At 52.7% G+C, this 17212-nt stretch overlaps 2 protein-coding genes across 5 annotated transcripts; both read left to right on the top strand.

Moving 5' to 3' along the window:
• The first annotated feature begins 69 nt into the window (after positions 1–69).
• On the top strand, positions 70–3436 carry PCNA (proliferating cell nuclear antigen). Its single transcript, XM_066206229.1, has 6 exons — positions 70–493; positions 1409–1506; positions 1918–1985; positions 2233–2427; positions 2712–2835; positions 2929–3436. The coding sequence occupies exons 1-6, from the start codon at positions 273–275 to the stop codon at positions 3009–3011; spliced, it is 789 nt and encodes a 262-aa protein (XP_066062326.1). The 5' UTR covers positions 70–272; the 3' UTR covers positions 3012–3436.
• A 708-nt stretch (positions 3437–4144) lies between these two features.
• TMEM230 (transmembrane protein 230) lies at positions 4145–16319 on the top strand. 4 transcript variants are annotated; one of them, XM_066206233.1, is made up of 5 exons: positions 4145–4246; positions 6212–6339; positions 6718–6840; positions 7940–8107; positions 16038–16319. In XM_066206233.1, the coding sequence occupies exons 2-4, from the start codon at positions 6241–6243 to the stop codon at positions 8078–8080; spliced, it is 363 nt and encodes a 120-aa protein (XP_066062330.1). In that variant the 5' UTR covers positions 4145–4246; positions 6212–6240; the 3' UTR covers positions 8081–8107; positions 16038–16319. The 4 variants fall into 4 exon arrangements, with proteins under 4 accessions (XP_066062330.1, XP_066062329.1, XP_066062328.1 ...); XM_066206232.1 differs by lacking the exon at positions 16038–16319 and adding an exon at positions 10508–11164; XM_066206231.1 differs by lacking the exon at positions 16038–16319 and adding an exon at positions 8480–9159.
• The last annotated feature ends 893 nt before the right edge of the window (positions 16320–17212 follow it).

Below are 17212 nucleotides of genomic sequence, written 5' to 3'. Positions count from 1 at the left end.
GTGCTTCCCGCTCGGTGATTGGCTCCCGCCGCACGAAAGGGCGGGACTAAGGAGAGAAGAGGCGCTGGGATTGGCCGGAGAGCGGCGGGGTCTTGTATAAGAGCTTGGAGCGGGTTGGGCTGAAGGAGGAGAACGGCTCTGGTGATTGGCTGCTGAGCGGCAGAAGGCGGGGCGGCGGAGTGCATAAAAAGGGCTAGGCGGGCCGCCTCGGTTAATTTTCCGTTTTTCCGCCGCTGGGTTCTGTGTGTGCTGCTCCCGGTGGTACCGCCAGGATGTTTGAGGCGCGGCTGGTGCAGGGCTCGGTGCTCAAGCGAGTGTTGGAGGCCCTCAAGGACCTCATCACCGAGGCCTGCTGGGACCTGGGCTCGGGCGGCATCAGCCTGCAGAGCATGGACTCCTCGCACGTCTCCCTGGTGCAGCTCACGCTGCGATCGGAGGGCTTCGACACGTACCGCTGCGACCGCAACATCGCCATGGGCGTCAACCTGTCCAGGTCAGCCGGCGGCGGGGTCTCGTCGGGCGCTGCCATGGGGCCGCCGAGCAGGCCCGGAGGTTGTAGCGCTGCGGGGAGCGGGGGCTGCCGGGGAAGGGGGTGTGAGAGGAGATCTGGGGGCGAGGGGTTGCGTTGGAGGTGCGGGGGGTCCCGGGGACGCTCGGAGCCCCTCAGCCCGCCTCTTCCCCCCCATTCCCCTCACGGCTCTCGCGCCGTTTTTCGCGGCGCGCGCGGGGCCTGTCGCGGCCGTGACGTCACTGCCGGCGCCAAGTGGCGGGAAAAGCCGGCGCCGGCGGGGAGCCGCCGCCATGGCTCCTCTTGGGGGAAACCAGTGACAGCTATAAAGTCCTGTCGATAGGAAAGTCCTTACAGAATTCTCGGGAGCGTCAGGATGAGCACTCCCAGCAGGTCAGGGAGGTGATCGTTCCTGCCCCGCTGTTCAGCACTGTGACGCACTCTTGGAGTGCTGTGCCCAGCTCTGGGCTTCTCACGAGAGGAGAGGAGGAGCTCTTTAAGCGGGTCCAGCGGAGGGCGACAAAGATGAGGGGTCTGGAGCTTCTCCGTTATGAGGAAAGGCTGAGGGAGCTGAGGCTGTTCAGCCTCGGGAAGAGACTGCTGAGAGAGGGAAAGTCATCCCTGTGCATCCATGCGAGGGGTCAGAAGATGGATCTAGGCTCTGCTCTGAAGGGCCCAGCCGTGGGACAAGAGGAACAGGCAGGAACTGATGCACGGGAATGTGGAAGAACTTTGTGAGTGACCAAGCACTGGAAGAGATTGGCCAGAGAGGCTGGAGAGTCTCCCGTACACCCACTTTTCCAACAATGTTAAAAGGAGAGCCTGTTAACTGCAATATCCCGTCCCCTCCTTCTCTGTCAGCTCTCAGCCCCCTGAGTCACGTGCCTTTCTCCCCTCCAGCATGTCCAAAATCCTGAAATGTGCAGGGAATGAGGACATCATCACCCTGCGGGCCGAGGACAACGCGGACACCTTGGCTCTGGTGTTCGAGACACCAAGTGAGTGTTGGATTTGGGAGCTCATTTGTTACTGGGATGTTTAAAAGCAGCTTCAGAAACCACAGGGATGCAGAAGTGAGGGAAGTGGCAGTGGATCCTGCAGGAATGGGAGGGGACAGCTGATTCTTGGAACAGTCTGGAGATTGAAACTTCATCAGCTTTATAAATATTTTCTTTGTACGAGGAAGATTCTTAGCTCTTAGGCTGCACACAGATGTCCTTGGCTGTACCCTTAGAGCCTATGAAAGGCTGTTGAGGCATTCCCAGAGTTCCAGCTCTAAGGAAACAAAGGAAAATCTTAGTGTCGTTACTGAGCTGGTTTTACTTGGAGGGAGTGGGGAGTGGCAGCAGTTAAATTGATGTTTGTCACTTGTTGTAAACACATGGTGTAACTGTGCTTTGCTTCTCCAGATCAGGAAAAGGTTTCTGATTACGAAATGAAGCTGATGGATCTCGATGTGGAGCAGCTGGGAATCCCAGTAAGTAACAACTCAGGTGACTGGTGGCACTGGGTTCCCACATTCTGGGGAACCACGACGGGTTGGCACATTCACATCCCATCCCATAACACGACGTCCTTTAGAGCACTGGACAAGCCTGGTGCTGGCTGGGTGTCACTGGGAGTGCCCCAGGGTGTCACTGTGGGTACTCAGGGCTGGCAGGGTGTCACTGTGGGTGTCCCTGTGCGTGCCCAGCCCTGGCAGGGTGTCCCTGTGTCCCCCCCAGGAGCAGGAGTACAGCTGTGTGGTGAAGATGCCCTCGGCCGAGTTTGCGCGCATCTGCCGGGACCTGAGCCACATCGGCGACGCCGTGGTCATCTCCTGCGCCAAGGACGGCGTCAAGTTCTCGGCCAATGGCGAGCTGGGCAACGGCAACATCAAACTGTCCCAGACCAGCAACGTGGACAAGGAGGAGGAGGCTGTGAGTGGAGTGGCTTCTGGGATCACCTGCAAAGCCAATTCTCTGCCCTGGGGGGGTCCTAGAATTAGGGAATAGTTTGGGTTGGAAAGGGCCTTTAACAGTCGCTGAGTCCAAGCCCTGCAGTGAGCAGGGACAGGGCCGTGTCTCCCTCTGGTTCCTGGAGTCCCTGAATCCCTCCAGTTTTAGCCTTACCCTGGGAGCAGCACTGGGGGCCTTTGCCTGAGCTGTCCCAGGGGTCTGGAATCCCTGCAGCTGCCTTTCCTGAGCCCACCCTGCTTCCCCAGGTTACAATAGAGATGAACGAGCCAGTCCAGCTGACCTTTGCCCTGAGGTACCTGAACTTCTTCACCAAAGCCACCCCCCTGTCCCCCACGGTCACACTCAGCATGTCTGCAGATGTTCCTCTGGGTGAGTACCAATGGCTCTGCCTGAGGAGAACTGGAATTTGAGGTTGGATTTTCTGTAGAACCCGCTGAACCCTTTTTTCGTTCTGTTCCCCAGTTGTGGAGTACAAGATCGCTGACATGGGACACCTGAAGTACTATCTGGCCCCAAAGATCGAGGACCAGCAGGATGGCTCTTAACTGGAGCAGGACTGGGGAGGATCTGTTCCTGGCTGGAGGCAGCAATTCCAGAGCTTTGGAGCATCCTGGGAGCACTGTAGCCATGTCTTGTAGATATCTCTGTAAATATTTTTCAACTCACTCTTTTGCTATCCTGGTATCATTGGAAATAGGAAACCTGAGTTTTTCTAGTCTGTGCATGTACTCCCAACAATCTCTTGGATGCTGTCTGAAGGTGAAATTTCTTACTCCTTTCAGCTGCTGTTGGAGAAGAGGGGCAATATTTAATGGGTCAAGATGTTTCCTGGAGCTTCCCCTGTGGAGCTGTAGCTTAGGGTTGCTGTTTTATTATCCCACGAGTTTATGTGATCTTACTTCATTTATTTTTGAAGCCAATATTTTGACTGAAACTTGGAAAACAGAAATAAAGAATATAATTTCCTGGAGTTTGTCGTGTTTAAATGGGTGGATCGATGCTTTTGAAGCTGTGTTGATGTGCCCTAATTCCCTTAAGGCTCTGAGCTGTGATCCGCTCCAAGGTGTGAAGGAGGTGCCAGGCTGCTCCCTGGATGTGGCACTTGGGGCCAGGGGGTCGGCAAGACACGAAAATCCCGGTGACAAACGGCCTGAAAAGCTGTCCCCGGGCAGCCCCGGCGGGTGACAGGATGTCGCCAGGGGGCAGTGCCGGCCACGCTCGAACGCCGCTGCTGCCCGGAGGGACGAGCCCCGCTCACGGCTGGGGCCAGCGCTCCTGGGGATGGCGGCAGTGTCCTAGGCCAGCTTGGACGGGACACCCTGCGCCAGTGGGAGCTGTCCCTGCCCCCGGCAGGGGTGGCACTGGGTGGGCTTTGAGGTCCCTTAGAACCCAAACCATCCCAGGATTCTGGGTTTAGACATTGATTTTCCGCTCCCATGGTTGAGGTGCCTCCCTTGTTGAGCCGCCTCGTGTCTCCAGATCCTTCCCCGCTTAATCCTCCAGCTTCCTTGGTTTGCGAGTTACTTCAGCACCTTAAGAAAACATCTGCGAAGGAAGATCTTTCACCCTCAAGTTTTTTTAGCCATTCCTGACCTCTCGCCCGGACCACGGGTGGGTGCCTTACATAACCCGGGGGCTCTCTTTCCCTCCCGAGGCGGCGCCGGGACGCAGCAGGACGCGGGGCCGAGGGAGGCCGGGACAGCCCCGGCCGTGACCCGGAAGGGAAGCGGCGTCAGCGGGATCGACTTCCCGGGGCCGGGATGGGGCGGGCCGGCCGCAGGTATCGGGGCTGGCGGCGCGGGGGCCTCGGCTGGGTGTGGGTTGGACTCGGGGCGGGTTGGAGTGGATTTGGGTGGATTTCAGGTGGGTTTGGGAGCGGCGCGAGGCCGGGAACCCCGTTCCGGGTGTCCCCGGGTGTCCCCGCGGGAGGTGGCGGCCCTCAAAGAGCGACATCCTCGCCCCTCCTGGTCTGTCCTGGGGAATGCGGGGCTGTGATTGAGGGGACTCGGGCTCCCGGACGGAGCTGCCGTGTTTGGCTCTCCCGGCGCTGCCCTGGCGCCTCCACGGGGTTTAAAGCACAATTGCCATATTAGAAATTTTGAATTAATTGTTTTGGCCAAGCTGCTCAGGCCCCCGTTATTTATTTGGCTCCCAAAGAGCATTAGCAGTGTGCTGGTTCCTGCTCTTGAACCGTTGTGCTGCTCGGTGTGAACCATTTGTGTGAAGCTCAGTGGAGTTGAACCTGGCCCTTAAACTTGAGATCTGAGAGAATATTTTATGTTTATATTTTATACACGTTTGTCCTCAACAGCCTCTTTCTCGTTGGTAAATGAGGCATTGGGAAGGATGGGGCAACTCGGGCAAGTGTAAAATGGGAATAATTCTGAAGAAGCCACTGAACAGCCTGCTAAATAATGGGGAAGTGGGTAAGAAAAGAGCAAAATGAGGCAGAGTTGGGAAATCCGGCACCTTTCAGAAAAGTTGGTTTATTCCGGTTTTTTCCCCTCTTGCACATCTACCCTCGGGCATGTGGGAGAGCCTGGGGGTGTTTGGGTCGTGACCTGAGAAACAAGGATGTGTGGGGAGCAGGGAATGCCACCCTGCAGGTGTGTCCATAATCCATGGGGCTGGAAATGTTTTGTCCGTGTTTGGTTTGTGTTACTAAAACAAAAGCCCAAAGTTCAAACAAAAGGTTAAGTGATGGGAATTTCAGGTCAGAGGGGATTTTAGAAAAGTCAATTTTACAGCAGGAGGAATGAAGCTGGGTGGGGAATGTGCCAGTAATTAGTGACTGGGAGACAAAGGCCCTCAGTTCAAGTGGCAAGTCAATATTTTGAGTAGATGCATCACTTCTGTTGCTAAAGAGTGTTGGGGAAACTGAGTTTTTATCCCTTCCTGTTGGCACCGCTGGAATATCTACTTTTGTTCCCTTGGATCCACACTTTCTCCGAAAATAAAAGCCCTATTGAGGCTGGGAGGTGTGGGGAGCCCTTCCCTGCCTCTCTCTCCCCTGGGAACGTGTGTCCTGCTGGGAGAGGTGCCTGGCCCAGTCCCAGCTCTGCAGTGGCAGGGGAGGTTGGCGGATGGATCCCTGGGAAGGCTCTGAGGGACAGCAGCTGGCTCTGATCCCTGTCCCCGGGGTGCCCCCCCGGCACTGGGACCCTGGGGGCTGTCCCGGGGCTTTGGTGACCTCACCATTCACACTCCATCCCCTTGTCCCGCTCCCTCTGAGTCACTCCTGCCAGTTTCCAGTGGCTTGGGTTGGTTTTTTGTTGAGCTTTTTTTTTTGGTTTGGTTTTTTTTTTTCCATAAATTGCTCTCTTGCAAAATCTCCTGGTGGTTGAAAAACTGCTTTATTTAGGTCTGGTTTGGATTTATTTGCTGGTGTCCTGTTCAGAAACAGCCAGAGCTTGGACATCTCCGTGCTGGCAGCAGGACCTCCTTGTGGAGTGAGAGCAGGGTCGTACCCTGGGCCCTGCCCTGGAATTTCGATCTGGTTTGAAGCACAGGTTCTACCTGGACTCCAAATATTGTTGCAGCTGTATCCATTTTGTATTTTAGGCTTCCAATGAAATGCCTAGATCCTCTGTTGGAAAAGTTTTAGTTTATGAAGAGGAACAGAGATGCCCTTTGGGTGGCACAGCCTTGACACGGGAGTTTCTCTTCAGAACCTTTAGTTCTGTGTCTCTCAGACTCCCATCACTCGGTTTTCTCTCGTGTTTTTGCTCCTCCCCCTGGTTTCCAGGCTGTAGCTGATGCCCAGGCCCCCCTGGAATGATGCCGTCGCGGACCAATCTCTCTGCTGGGATTCCCAGTAGCAAAGTCAAATATTCCAAGCTCTCCAGCACTGATGATGGATACATTGACCTGCAGGTAAAAAGTGGGGAAGGAAGCTGTAAAACCATGAGGACGGGCAGCCACAGCTTGGACTTGCACAGGCTGCTGCTTCTCGTGCATCTCTGGTGGAGCAGCTGCAGCTCAGAGTGGGACAAAGCTGGCTGGGAGCCAAACCCTGGGCCCTTCCCCTCTGGAAGGTCCAAAGAGGCTTCCTGGGAACAAGACTGGGTGTAAGGGCTGGCTCAACAGGGTCTCCATGGGCAGAATTTCTCCGTTACAGAGCCCGGCAGCAGAGCTGCTGCTGCAGCACTTTGTCCCATGTCACGTCCGCCAGCTGTGGGGTCACATCTGGGCTGTGGCGGGAAGGGAGCTGTGCTGAGTTCAGCTGTTCAATATTTGGGTTTTTCCATCCAGTTCAAGAAGAGCCCACCCAAAATCCCCTACAAGGCCATCGCGCTGGCTGTGGTGCTGTTCATGATCGGGACCTTCCTCATCATCATCGGAGCGCTGCTGCTGGCAGGGTACATCAGCAAAGGGGTGAGTGCCTAGTGACGCTTGTGGCACTGGTTCTGCACTGTCCTCAGAGCTGCCGTGAGCCCTCACTGGCCATCAGGTGACAGGAAACAGCCTCAAGTTGCACCAGGGGAGGTTTAAATTCAAATTGAAGAAAGGTTTGTCATGGAAAGGGTGGGAAAGGCCTGGCACACCTGCAGTGGTGGAGTCCCCATCCCACGGCCCGTCCCCATCAAGGCTGTGGCACTCGAGGACATGGGTTAGTGGTGACCCTGGGGATGGTGCTGGGTCATGGTTGGACTCGATGACCTGTTCCAGCCTCAAGGATCCTGTGATCGTGTTCAGTGTAGAACTTCAGAGCCACAGCAAGTGAGCAGGGAGTTGATTCCCACCACGGCATGGCTCTGCTGGCAGCTCCCATTCCCTGCGATCCCACAGTCAGCCTGGCTGGAGCAGGCTCAGAGCTGGGCTGGGCATCTCCAGGGAGGGCTGAGTGTCCCTGGGGAGGTCACACCCCTGGAGATGTCACATCCTGGAGAGATCTCAGCCCGTACAGATCATGCAGGGACAGGGAGGAGCTGCCAGACCCCGTGTGGGGCATAGCAGCCCTTGCCCATCTGGCTGTGGTTGTGATCCATGGGACGGGGATCTGCTCCTGCAGTTCTGGGTGCTTCTCCCCCCACTCCCTGTGCTCTGGGCTTGTGGTAGGTTGGCAGCTCTGTGTTATCTCTGTGGCAGCAGCAGCCTCTGGGCTCTATCAGCAGCACTCCAGGCACAGATCTCTGGGCTCGTTCTTGGTCACACTTGCAGCTCCCAGCCCTGGCTGCAGATCCAGGGGGGTCCATGGTGAAGGACAAGGTCCCTTGAGGGCTTCCTGCAGCAAGGAGGAGGTGCCCGGACAGGATTAAAGGCTCAACCTGATGCAAGCTGAGCTATTTCTGACGGAAGATGGGTTTTTATTTCTCAGCTTGCCAGGCCTTGGGCGTGGATCACAACCATGGGATGGTTTTGCTTCAAAAGACCTTACAGATCACCTCATTCCAACCCCTAGAGCGGGCAGGGTGTGAGAGGGAGGAGAGCCCCTCACGCAGGGGTCACTGCCCTGGGCTGTCTGTCCCTGCAGGAGACCGACCGCGCCATCCCCGTGCTGATCATCGGCATCCTCGTGTTCCTGCCGGGCTTTTACCACCTGCGCATCGCCTACTACGCCTCCAAGGGCTACCGGGGCTACTCCTACGACGACATCCCTGATTTCGACGACTGAACCGCTCGTTAACCCCGCTCTAATTAGGTTGGTCAGAGCTGGCAGTTCCACTGGATGCTGCCAGGGCACAACTGATGCGTGTCCCTCACACGGCGCCGCTTCCTGGGCTCGGGGTGTTGCAGGTTTTCCAGTTTGGGGGGGTGGGGGCTGGAGCCCAGAATTGACCAAAAGGAATTGCAAAGAACTTGGGATTTATGGTATTGTTTCCTCTCGGGGTTGCATAATTCCGCTTGCTGGGAAGTTCTTCCTGGGTGAGGCAATCCTTGCGATTTTCCAAAAATAGATGAGCTGGTTTTAGCAGCATATACTTGTTTTTTCTCTAAGTGTTTTCTAGAGTTTATTTTAGCTTTCCATGAGATCATGGTTATTTGTTAACCCAACTGTGGTCTACCTTTGCAGGCAGACCACAGTTAAATTCTCCTTTTGCCCTCTGTCCGTCAGAAATGCTTCCAAACTACTGGTTCCTGAGCTTGCCTGGAGTAAATAAAGTCTGATGAGAGGGGGAAAGCAGCACTAGCAGGAAATGATTTCCACACAGTGCACTTGCTCCATGGCTCCCTGTCAGACTGACCAAGCTCATTTCCCCACAAACACATCCTTCCCAAGTGAGCTTTCCGCGTGCCGCTGCTTTTGGCAAAATCCACTTATCCTTCACAAGGACTGGTGTTGGACTTTGCTTATTATTTAAACAACCAAATGGATAATGGGAGAAGGATTGGAATCCAGACTCAGGTGTCTAAATGCCAGAACTCTTGGACTTGACTAATATGGGCGTTAAGAGACACTTGAATTCCAGCTTTCTGTCTTTCGGAGTCCTTTTGTCCTTGTGTAGATAATTTGCTGTGCAGACCTGCCCAGGCCAGTGAAGAGAAGTTCTCTGTGTAGTTTGTGCTGAACAAACCCCCTCTGGATTGCTTTGCCAGCTTTGCTGATGTATCATTCAGGGAAAACAGTGATGACTCCACTTCTGTGAGGTAAAACCAGGCTGTCTCCTGAGCTGGGGTGTCTCAGTGTCCTGGAGAATGAGCAGTGATGCAAGCGGATGCATTTAACATGAATAAAGTTCTATATTCTCTGTAGCCACCTTCAAGAAGTTTGTCTTTCCCACCTTCACAGGTGTCAGAATGCACTAAAAACTGTCCTGGGCTTTGGCTGCTGTTGCCTGCAGCTCCCAGGTGCTGCTGGAGTGAGGGAGGCAGCAGCTCTGGAATAGCCCCAGCAGGTTCTGTCTGCACAAAGCACTCGTACAGTTGCCACCTGAGCCCCAGGTGGGCTGAACATTCCAGAAGGAAGGGACAGAAGGGACTGACAGTGCAGAGCGGGCCCATTGAGGTGTCCACAGATCAGGGCTGGACAAACACCTTGCTCTGAACGTACTCCTAGAATTGCCTTTTTTCCTCCTTCAGTGCTCCAGATTAGACCCAAACCCTGAGCCAAGCTCTTTTTTTTAACCTGCATCTCTTCCCTCACTTGTCTCAACTCCCCTTGTGTGAATCCCAGCGCTGCAGTCTGAGGAAGAACTGGTGAAGTTCAGGATTTCCCTTTCCACCTCTGGAGGCACAGCTGGGCTGCCAGCCCCAGCTGCTGGGCTGGGACAGGGGACAAGGGACACGTGCTGCTGGCAGCAGCTGGAATGTCTCAATTACAGCTGGCTCCGGCCAGGAGAGCGGCTGCTGACGTCAAACCATGAATCAGCCTCTCTTAGGGGACAAGAACCTTGGTTTATTTGGGTTTGGAGAACGGGGAGAGGAAGTGGAAGTTTAGATGGAAAAAGCAAAGAGGGAGGGAGAAGATGCAGAAAATTGGGGGGGTCGGGGGGGTCACCTAAGCAGGATAAATGTAGGGGACAGGAGAAGAAACTGGACTTGGATGATCCTTGTGGGTTCCTTCCAACTTAGGGCATTCTATGAGTGTGATCCTAAGAACATGTTGACATTCCTGGAGGAAAGGAATTAATGAATTTACTTTGACAGAAGCAAAGTCCTCAGGCAGCACAGTGGATAAATAAGCAGGGCTGTGTGAGGGATGGCCAGAAGAAAAAGTCCTCTCCGCAGGGCTTTTTATATCTAATTGGCAAAAAAGAAACCCTTCTAGGAAAGAGAAGGGGGATTCTGACCACTGACTCCCTGCAGTGGTGAGGGGAATAGGAAAAGGCCTGGGAAGGAGTTTGTGGTTCTAGAGCAGGGCTGGAATGACAAATGAGGCACTGATGAATGAGGATAACACTAAATAGCTGCTCCCTTTGTGGGCATCCTGGGCAAAGCAGCTGTCTCAGGGAAAACCAGTCAGCATTTACAAAGCCTGACAGGTGTTACCATGCACAGAAGCTCTGGAGAAAGAACAGGCAGCCAGATTGCAGGCTTTTCTCTGGTTTATGAGTGCTTGGATTCATGTCTCCTCAATGTCATTTTTTGACTGCTGTTGCAGGGTGTAGTTACACAGTTAATCACCCGCTTAATTTAACGCCATGGAGTTGCTGGAAAGATTTGGAAATGTGATTCTGGAGTCCTGTGGCCTGAGCTACCACCAGTGCCCAAGAAATCCTCCTGGTGTATTCGTTATAAAAGCAAAGATTTTAGTCAATCTGTTGGGGGGTTTTTGTTTGTTTGTTTGTTTTTGAGTGAACAAAACCAGAATTATCCAAAGTATTGTGCAAATGGTGCCATAAACCCTTGAAAGAAGACGCAGAAATTGTGCTCTAGGTTGTCAGAAGAGGTGAAGGAATAGGGAGGAGTTTCACCTGCCTGGGGACTGTGTGAAGCCACAACCCTGAAGGGATCCTCGCCCTGTCCCAGGCTCTCCATTGCTCTCTAGCTGAAGTTCCCCAGCAACGATGACTCTCACACTGAGGATTTTGCATACTTCCATACACAGATCCATGTAAAGAGACATAGAATCGTTAAGAAACCTTTAATTAACATCAGTGAGTCCAACCATTAATTCCCAAGTGACATCATTCCTGCTGCAGTGAAGCAGCTGCAGGCTCTGCAGGCCAATCCTGGGAAAGCAGGTGCCGGTGCTCCAGACTTGTGCCATAGATGTTTCTGGCATCACTGCTGTTCCTTCTCTCTGAGATTCTCCACGTGCTTGTGCTGCTGGAAGTTCACAGGATGGGAGAAAAGCAAAGCCCATCGCTGGTCCCATGGAAACTCAAGTTTGTAACTCCTTGTTCATATTTTCTCAGCAGTGAATTCAGTTTCCTCTCACCTTTTGGTGACATCCTTAGGGCCTGGCTGGGTGTTGTCCTGTTTGGGAAAGGGATGAGGAGGCTGGGCCGGGCAGCAGGGCTCTGACCTTAGTCCAGAAAACATTTCAGTAGAAGTTGTGTGAAACAGCACAGAAACGATATGAAGCTACGACGCCTGGGCTGTAAATAGAGCCACAAACCCAGTGCTGTGTGTGAGCGAACAGCAAAACGAGCAGCAGCATCTCTGCTGCTTCCCTGGGGCTCATCCTGCAGGAACACTCAGCCCAGCCTGGGTTTGCTTTCTGTCGCCTGCAATTAGCCAAATTCGGCACCACTCTTCACAGAGAGGCTCTGTACAGAAATAGGGTTTTGCTGTGGCACAGAAGCCCGGTAAAAACCTCTCCGGGCAGGAAGAAATGACTCAGCCCAACTTCGAGGGGGATCTGTTCTGTGCCCTGCTCTGAGCTTCTCCAAGTGCTCCTCCCCCTCGTGCCTGGTCCTTAAAAGTCCCAAACATCAGCCCATTCATGCAGCTGCTCCTCAGGCCTTCTGCCTCTTCCTGAACCTTACCTTGAGCTTTCTCCTGGCCCTTCCCTTGGGGTGTTTGTCCTGCCCTTCTCAAGATCTCTGCCCCGAAAGCTCCTCCAGGACTCCGTGGCTGATCCCGCCTTCCCAGCTGGCCTCTCCCCGTTGCTGTCCTCGGGAGCTGCATCCTTTCAGCAGCTAGGGGACATCACCCAGCCCATGGATCTCTCTGGCCTCTCAGTCACTGCAGACACATTTGGTTTCCCCCTCCCAGCTCGGGGGAGTCCTGCCTTCACTTCCTGCCCTCTGAGCCTGATAAAAAGAAACAATTTTTGCCCTTTTCCCAGGGCTCTGTGCTGAGCCAGCTGTGCTTCCCTGCTCCAAGGCAGGTGCTGTGTCCCACTCCTGTGTCCCATGTGGAATGTGGGTGTGCACATGCACAGCAGTTCCTCTCCCCTTCCTGAGTACAAAAGCAGCTTGAGATTTTTCAGGAATGCTGGATTTCACTAAAAATAGTCCAGACAGTCCAGCAAGGCCATGAGAGAACCTCCCCAGAGAGTTGGGAATTTGTTCTGATGTGGAGCCAAGGATCATGGCGGGGGGGAAACTCAATTGTTGACTAGAAATTATTGTTTCCAATTGATTGAATTGGCTGGTTTGCTGCTCTGGGCTCAGGCAGACCGTGGTTTGTGCTGGTTCAGGACTTGTTATCCTGAGACCTTTCCTTCCCCGCTTTCCCTGTGTCTAGGAAGGTGTTAAGGAACTGCTTTTAATCGGAAGCAAGGCAATTACTGGGAGCTCTGTTTTGTGGCCTGCATGGACAGAGCTTTCTTCTGATAAGAATCAGGAAGTGACATTTCCTTCCTCCACACTGTACTTTGGCTGGATTCTGAGCCATGCTGTTGTCCTCATCCCTGGGGCAGCACAAAGGGACCTCCCCTCCCACAGCAGCACAGATCCATGCAGAGCTTTTCCAGCTCTGCAGTTACAGAGAGGAACAGAACTGTGATGAATCTTCTTTGAGAGGACTTTCAGCTCCTGTGAAACAGCAGGTTTGGCACTGAAGCAAAAATTCTGTGGAAGAATCACTGTTTCATCCTGGGCTGTTAAAGCAAAGGGCAGCAAATCCACTAGTCACCACTAATTAATTTTGTTTTGAAATATTTACTAGGGCTGAAGTAGTAGCTGCTCTCAAGTCTTTAAAGGATTAGCTGCCTGCTACTCTTTATGCCTGCAACCATTTATTTAAGCTGTTGCTGTAAATCATGCTGTTAACCTGTCATGAGAGGTTTTAACCTTCCTTCTCATCAGTGAGAAATGCCTGGTGCAGATGTCCCTGCTGATGTGACAGAAACTAAACATCCAGTCAGGTCCTCTGGGCTCTTTCCCCAGCTTCTTCAAGGAGGGGCAAGACAGAAAATGAATTTAGTGATAATTGTCTGCATCAGGGTGTTGCAAAGCCTGAGGAGGGGCTGTGAGGAGTTTAGGGAACATGAGCTGGTTGATGCAGGAGCATCAGTTTCTGAGCTAAAGCCATGTGTAGCAAAGGAAATGCTCTGGATCTAGAACAAATCCTCGAAGAAAACTGAGAACTCACCTCAGCAGGGATTATTTCTTACTCTCAGGCACCTGTTTAGTGTAAAACAGAAAGATCTCAGGTCCTTAAACCTACAAATACTAATTAGCGTCACCATATAATTTTCTAGCAGTTTTCATTAATGTCATTAGAAGAAGTCTGCCAGTTCCTATAATCCTCATTTTTCTTGTCTCTCAACACTTAACAGTCCATATCACAGCATGACCTCTTCCCTGCTATTTTGGGTGGTTCTTTTTCAGACAAATGCCTTATTTTTCTGTATTTGATACTGGAGGTCAAGTGAATCCTCTCTGCCTTTTATTGCACAAGAACAGAGGCAGGATTGTAACAGGGCCAGTGCAAATGTGCGCCTAAAAATAAACCAGTGGATGGTCTCCAACTTCAAACACAAAAAGAGTATTTGTCGAGGTCTCTCTTTGTTGCATGACCGCATTTCAGATCACTGAGGAGACTCTTCAAAGTTCAGCTCACAAACAGTTTGTGGTTTAATCCTCCCCATGAAACAAAGATCTTTGACTTGGATCCGTGGTCGGCTGCCACGCTGAACATTTGGAAACCCTTGGAGCTGGCAGAGGCTCACTCCGGAGTGGATCATCCCGGGGGCAGGGGCAGTGTCTGGGGTGCTGTCCTGGGCTCCTGGCCCCCACCCTGGCCACGGGCCTGGGGCTGCAGAGGGACAGGCAGGGCCACAGCCTTCTCTCACCTCTGCTGGAAACAATTCAACAGTGGCAAGAGGGGCCAGAGCTTGCAGAACACTTCAGTGACACTGCTTGGCACCAATTAAGAATAGCAGAGAGGTGGCACTTCAGGCAGGGAAGGGGTTAAGCAACTACAGGGCAATTTTCTGGGGAGAAGTTGGAGTTCATTGTTCCAGGCTCTCAGTGGGTTTCTTCTTTTGTCCTTTCATCTCTGATTCTTGGTTCTCATCCTAACATGGGTTGCTAGTCCTTCCTCTTTCTGTTTTTACTTGGCCTGTGAGCCTTGCAGGGCATGGCCTGTGCCTTCACCTGTGAGCAGGAGCACAGAGGGAGAGCTGTGCTGGCAGGGAACTATAAATAGAGAGCCTGGCCAGCCCTGTGGCATCTGTGCTTCTATAATTGCCCGCTCTGCACTCCCGTGACAAGCCTTGCTCCAGCTGTCAGGGCAAGGAGGAACTGCAGGGTGTCTGCAGAGTCAGTCCCCGAGCTGGACGTGCCCATGGAGCCCTGCTTTGGGCCCACTTCTCCCTCTGCCTCCAGGAGTTCTGCTTTTCCTCTGTGTGAGTGACCACTGCTGGTGTCTGCCCAGTGGGATTCGGGCAGTTCAGTTTCAGAAGCTGCTTTGTGGAGGGCTCGTGGTCTAACTCGTGCCTCAGCACCACTTGTTTATTTTGCCTTCTGGCCCTTGCTGGAGGAGGCTGGTGTGTTTGTGTCACTCCTGATGTCACCGTGTGGTTTGTTGCTATGTGCTCACGCGAGGCATTAAATGAGTCACAGGGTAAAAGTGACCCAAGCCCATCTTTCCTCTCTGAGGATGTTCTTGGGTAATGACTTGCAAGTGGGTTAAAGCGGGGACTGTGTCTGCTCTCACTTCTCTGCTGAGGGATGAGTAAGCAGCCGCCAGGCGCTGCTGCCTGTGCTGTGCAGGGTGAAGGACCTTCACTTGAACTCCCAGTGCAGGTGGCTTAAGAAAACCTCTTTTATTCTGTGCTATAAAATTCCTCTAAAGGACTTCAAAATTATTTTTTGCACCATGTCCACCTCATTTTGGAAGTAGTTTAAGTGGGACTGAACTGCTCTGGTCCTGCTTATCCACACCTGCCCGCAGCAGCTGCTCTTCATTCCCAGAGCTTTGGACAGCCACATGTGAATGTGACACAAGGTGACAAGCCCCAGCTTGTCTCCCCCTTGGAGACCATCCCTGCAGATGCCTCAGGGTTCATCCGATGGGGAGAAGATCTAATGGAACAGAACTCCAGGGTGAGTGTGCCCAGGAGAGCAAAACCATTGGGAGCCATCAGCCCCGGGCTCCCGCCATGCCTCTGGCTGTTGCCACAACACCTCGGAGCCAGATGTGACTCCAGAGACTCAGCATTTTGACAAGGAGAGCCTGGCAGGAGAACAAACCAGGCAGGACAAACGCAGGCTGCTTTCCTGGCCCACTCCTGCTCTCACTCTTCCCAGGATTTAAGGGCTCTCAGCTCATTTCAGGAGCTGTGCTTTTGGGAAGCAGCCTGGGGATGAACTTGGAGAGGTGACTCAGTCCATCTCCTCCTCCTCCTGTCAAACACAGGCTTTGCCCCTGACTCAGCAAGTGAAATCTCATTTCTTTGGTACAGCCCTGAGGTACCAGACAGAACAGCAGCAGGAAAATCGCCTTCTGCAGAGCACAGGCTGTCCAGCTGAGTTAGTGTCACCGGGAGAACTCTGCAGCGCTCTCCCTGCCCTGTATTCTTGACAGCTTGGGATGAATATCCTGTGGCCAGCGTGGCTTGAGCAACGCTACAGGGAGAAGCAGAGGGACCTGAAATGGGTTTTTTGCACTGTCCTGGGTTGTTTGTACTGTCCTGGGTTGTTTGCACTGTCCTGGTTGTTTGTACTCTTCTCCGTGTTTGTACTCTCCTGGCTCCCACAACCTCTCCACTTACAAAATATTTTGCAATCCCAAAGCTGAAGGAAGGTCTCCTCTCTCCAAAACCTGCCCAGAGGGGAAACTATCGTGAGAGGACCAGCAGGGACCTAACAGTTCTGCAGCCACGCAGCTCTTCTCTCCTGCTCACCTATTGATTTATTCATTACATGGATTCAGGCTGCTGCTGTTCCTCCCCGGATACCACAGGCACAACAGGGGCTCTACCGCGTGGGTCGCTGGCTGGAGCCTCTGTAATTTGAGTACTTGGCCCAAGATCCTTGGACCAAAAGCTCTCTTTGCTACAGAGATCACTTTGCACTAATTAAACTTCATAAAAATTCATTCTGCCTCCATTTTGCAGATGACAAACCGGGAGGTTGAGCTCAGCTGGCAGAGCCCATCTCAGTTCTGAGAAACGTGTTTTTTCCGACTCAATTTCCTCCTGACATTGGGGGGAACAGCAAGTCATGGGTGTCCCCGAGATAATGATGAATTCCTGTGGGTCGGGAGCCTGTCCCCGAGATAATGATGAATTCCTGTGGGTCGGGAGCCAGAGGAGTTTCCCACCAGGTGGTATAGGTGGTATTTCAAACAAGGGTTGCTAACACTTGCTTTCCTCACCTCAAAGAGTGAAACCCAAGGTCTGCCCAGCTCCTCCCCTCAGTTACCATTCCATATTCCAGAGGGAGAAGCCAAAAAAAACACGGTTGGTGAGTTGTTAACTTGTTTTGGCTTATTTGGGGGAGTTTCCACTCACCTCCTAGGCTGCTGTTGAAATGGCAGGGCTTTCATTTTTATTTTGTCTAATCCAGTGAAAGATGTTATCCATATACAGGAGTGCTAGGTTTTTAGTTACTGGACTCCATCTTGTGGGATTCACACAGAATGTTATTAATCTAATGCAAGGCAGGCTATTTTTTTTTAAATTTTTCTTTTTTTTATGTTGTAAAAACTAAACTCAAAACATGCCAAGAAAACAAGGTTGGAAAGGAGCTATGGATCCCAGACCCAAACCAATTATGGGATGGTTTGGGTCCATTGGAAGGGACCATCTCATTCCACTCCCCTGCCAAGGGTGAGGATGCCAGTCACTAGATGAATTCCTGGACACGAAGTTTTGATTTGGTCTTTTGGACATCCTGTGCTCAGATCAGTGATTCACATCCCAGCCAAGACAACACTTGGATTTAAAATGGAAATTTTGAGTAAGAGA

This window comes from Chamaea fasciata, unplaced genomic scaffold (assembly GCF_029207755.1).
Source record: "Chamaea fasciata isolate MVZ Bird 193981 ecotype frontalis unplaced genomic scaffold, bChaFas1.0.hap1 SCAF_30, whole genome shotgun sequence".
NCBI lineage: Eukaryota > Metazoa > Chordata > Aves > Passeriformes > Sylviidae > Chamaea > Chamaea fasciata.
The sequence above is the reverse complement of the archived record's forward strand: the minus strand, read 5'-3'. Positions and strand labels throughout refer to the sequence as shown.

Excerpts from the sequence above, each read along its gene's own strand:
- PCNA (XM_066206229.1), top strand. The coding sequence starts at position 273 with ATGTTTGAGGCGCGGCTGGTGCAGGGCTCGGTGCTCAAGCGAGTGTTG. Across the intron at positions 1,507-1,917 it reads TCTGGTGTTCGAGACACCAA|ATCAGGAAAAGGTTTCTGAT; the intron begins GTGAGTGTTGGA and ends TTGCTTCTCCAG. Across the intron at positions 2,428-2,711 it reads TGGACAAGGAGGAGGAGGCT|GTTACAATAGAGATGAACGA; the intron begins GTGAGTGGAGTG and ends CTGCTTCCCCAG.
- TMEM230 (XM_066206233.1), top strand. The coding sequence starts at position 6,241 with ATGATGCCGTCGCGGACCAATCTCTCTGCTGGGATTCCCAGTAGCAAA. Across the intron at positions 6,340-6,717 it reads ATGGATACATTGACCTGCAG|TTCAAGAAGAGCCCACCCAA; the intron begins GTAAAAAGTGGG and ends TTTTCCATCCAG. Across the intron at positions 6,841-7,939 it reads CAGGGTACATCAGCAAAGGG|GAGACCGACCGCGCCATCCC; the intron begins GTGAGTGCCTAG and ends CTGTCCCTGCAG.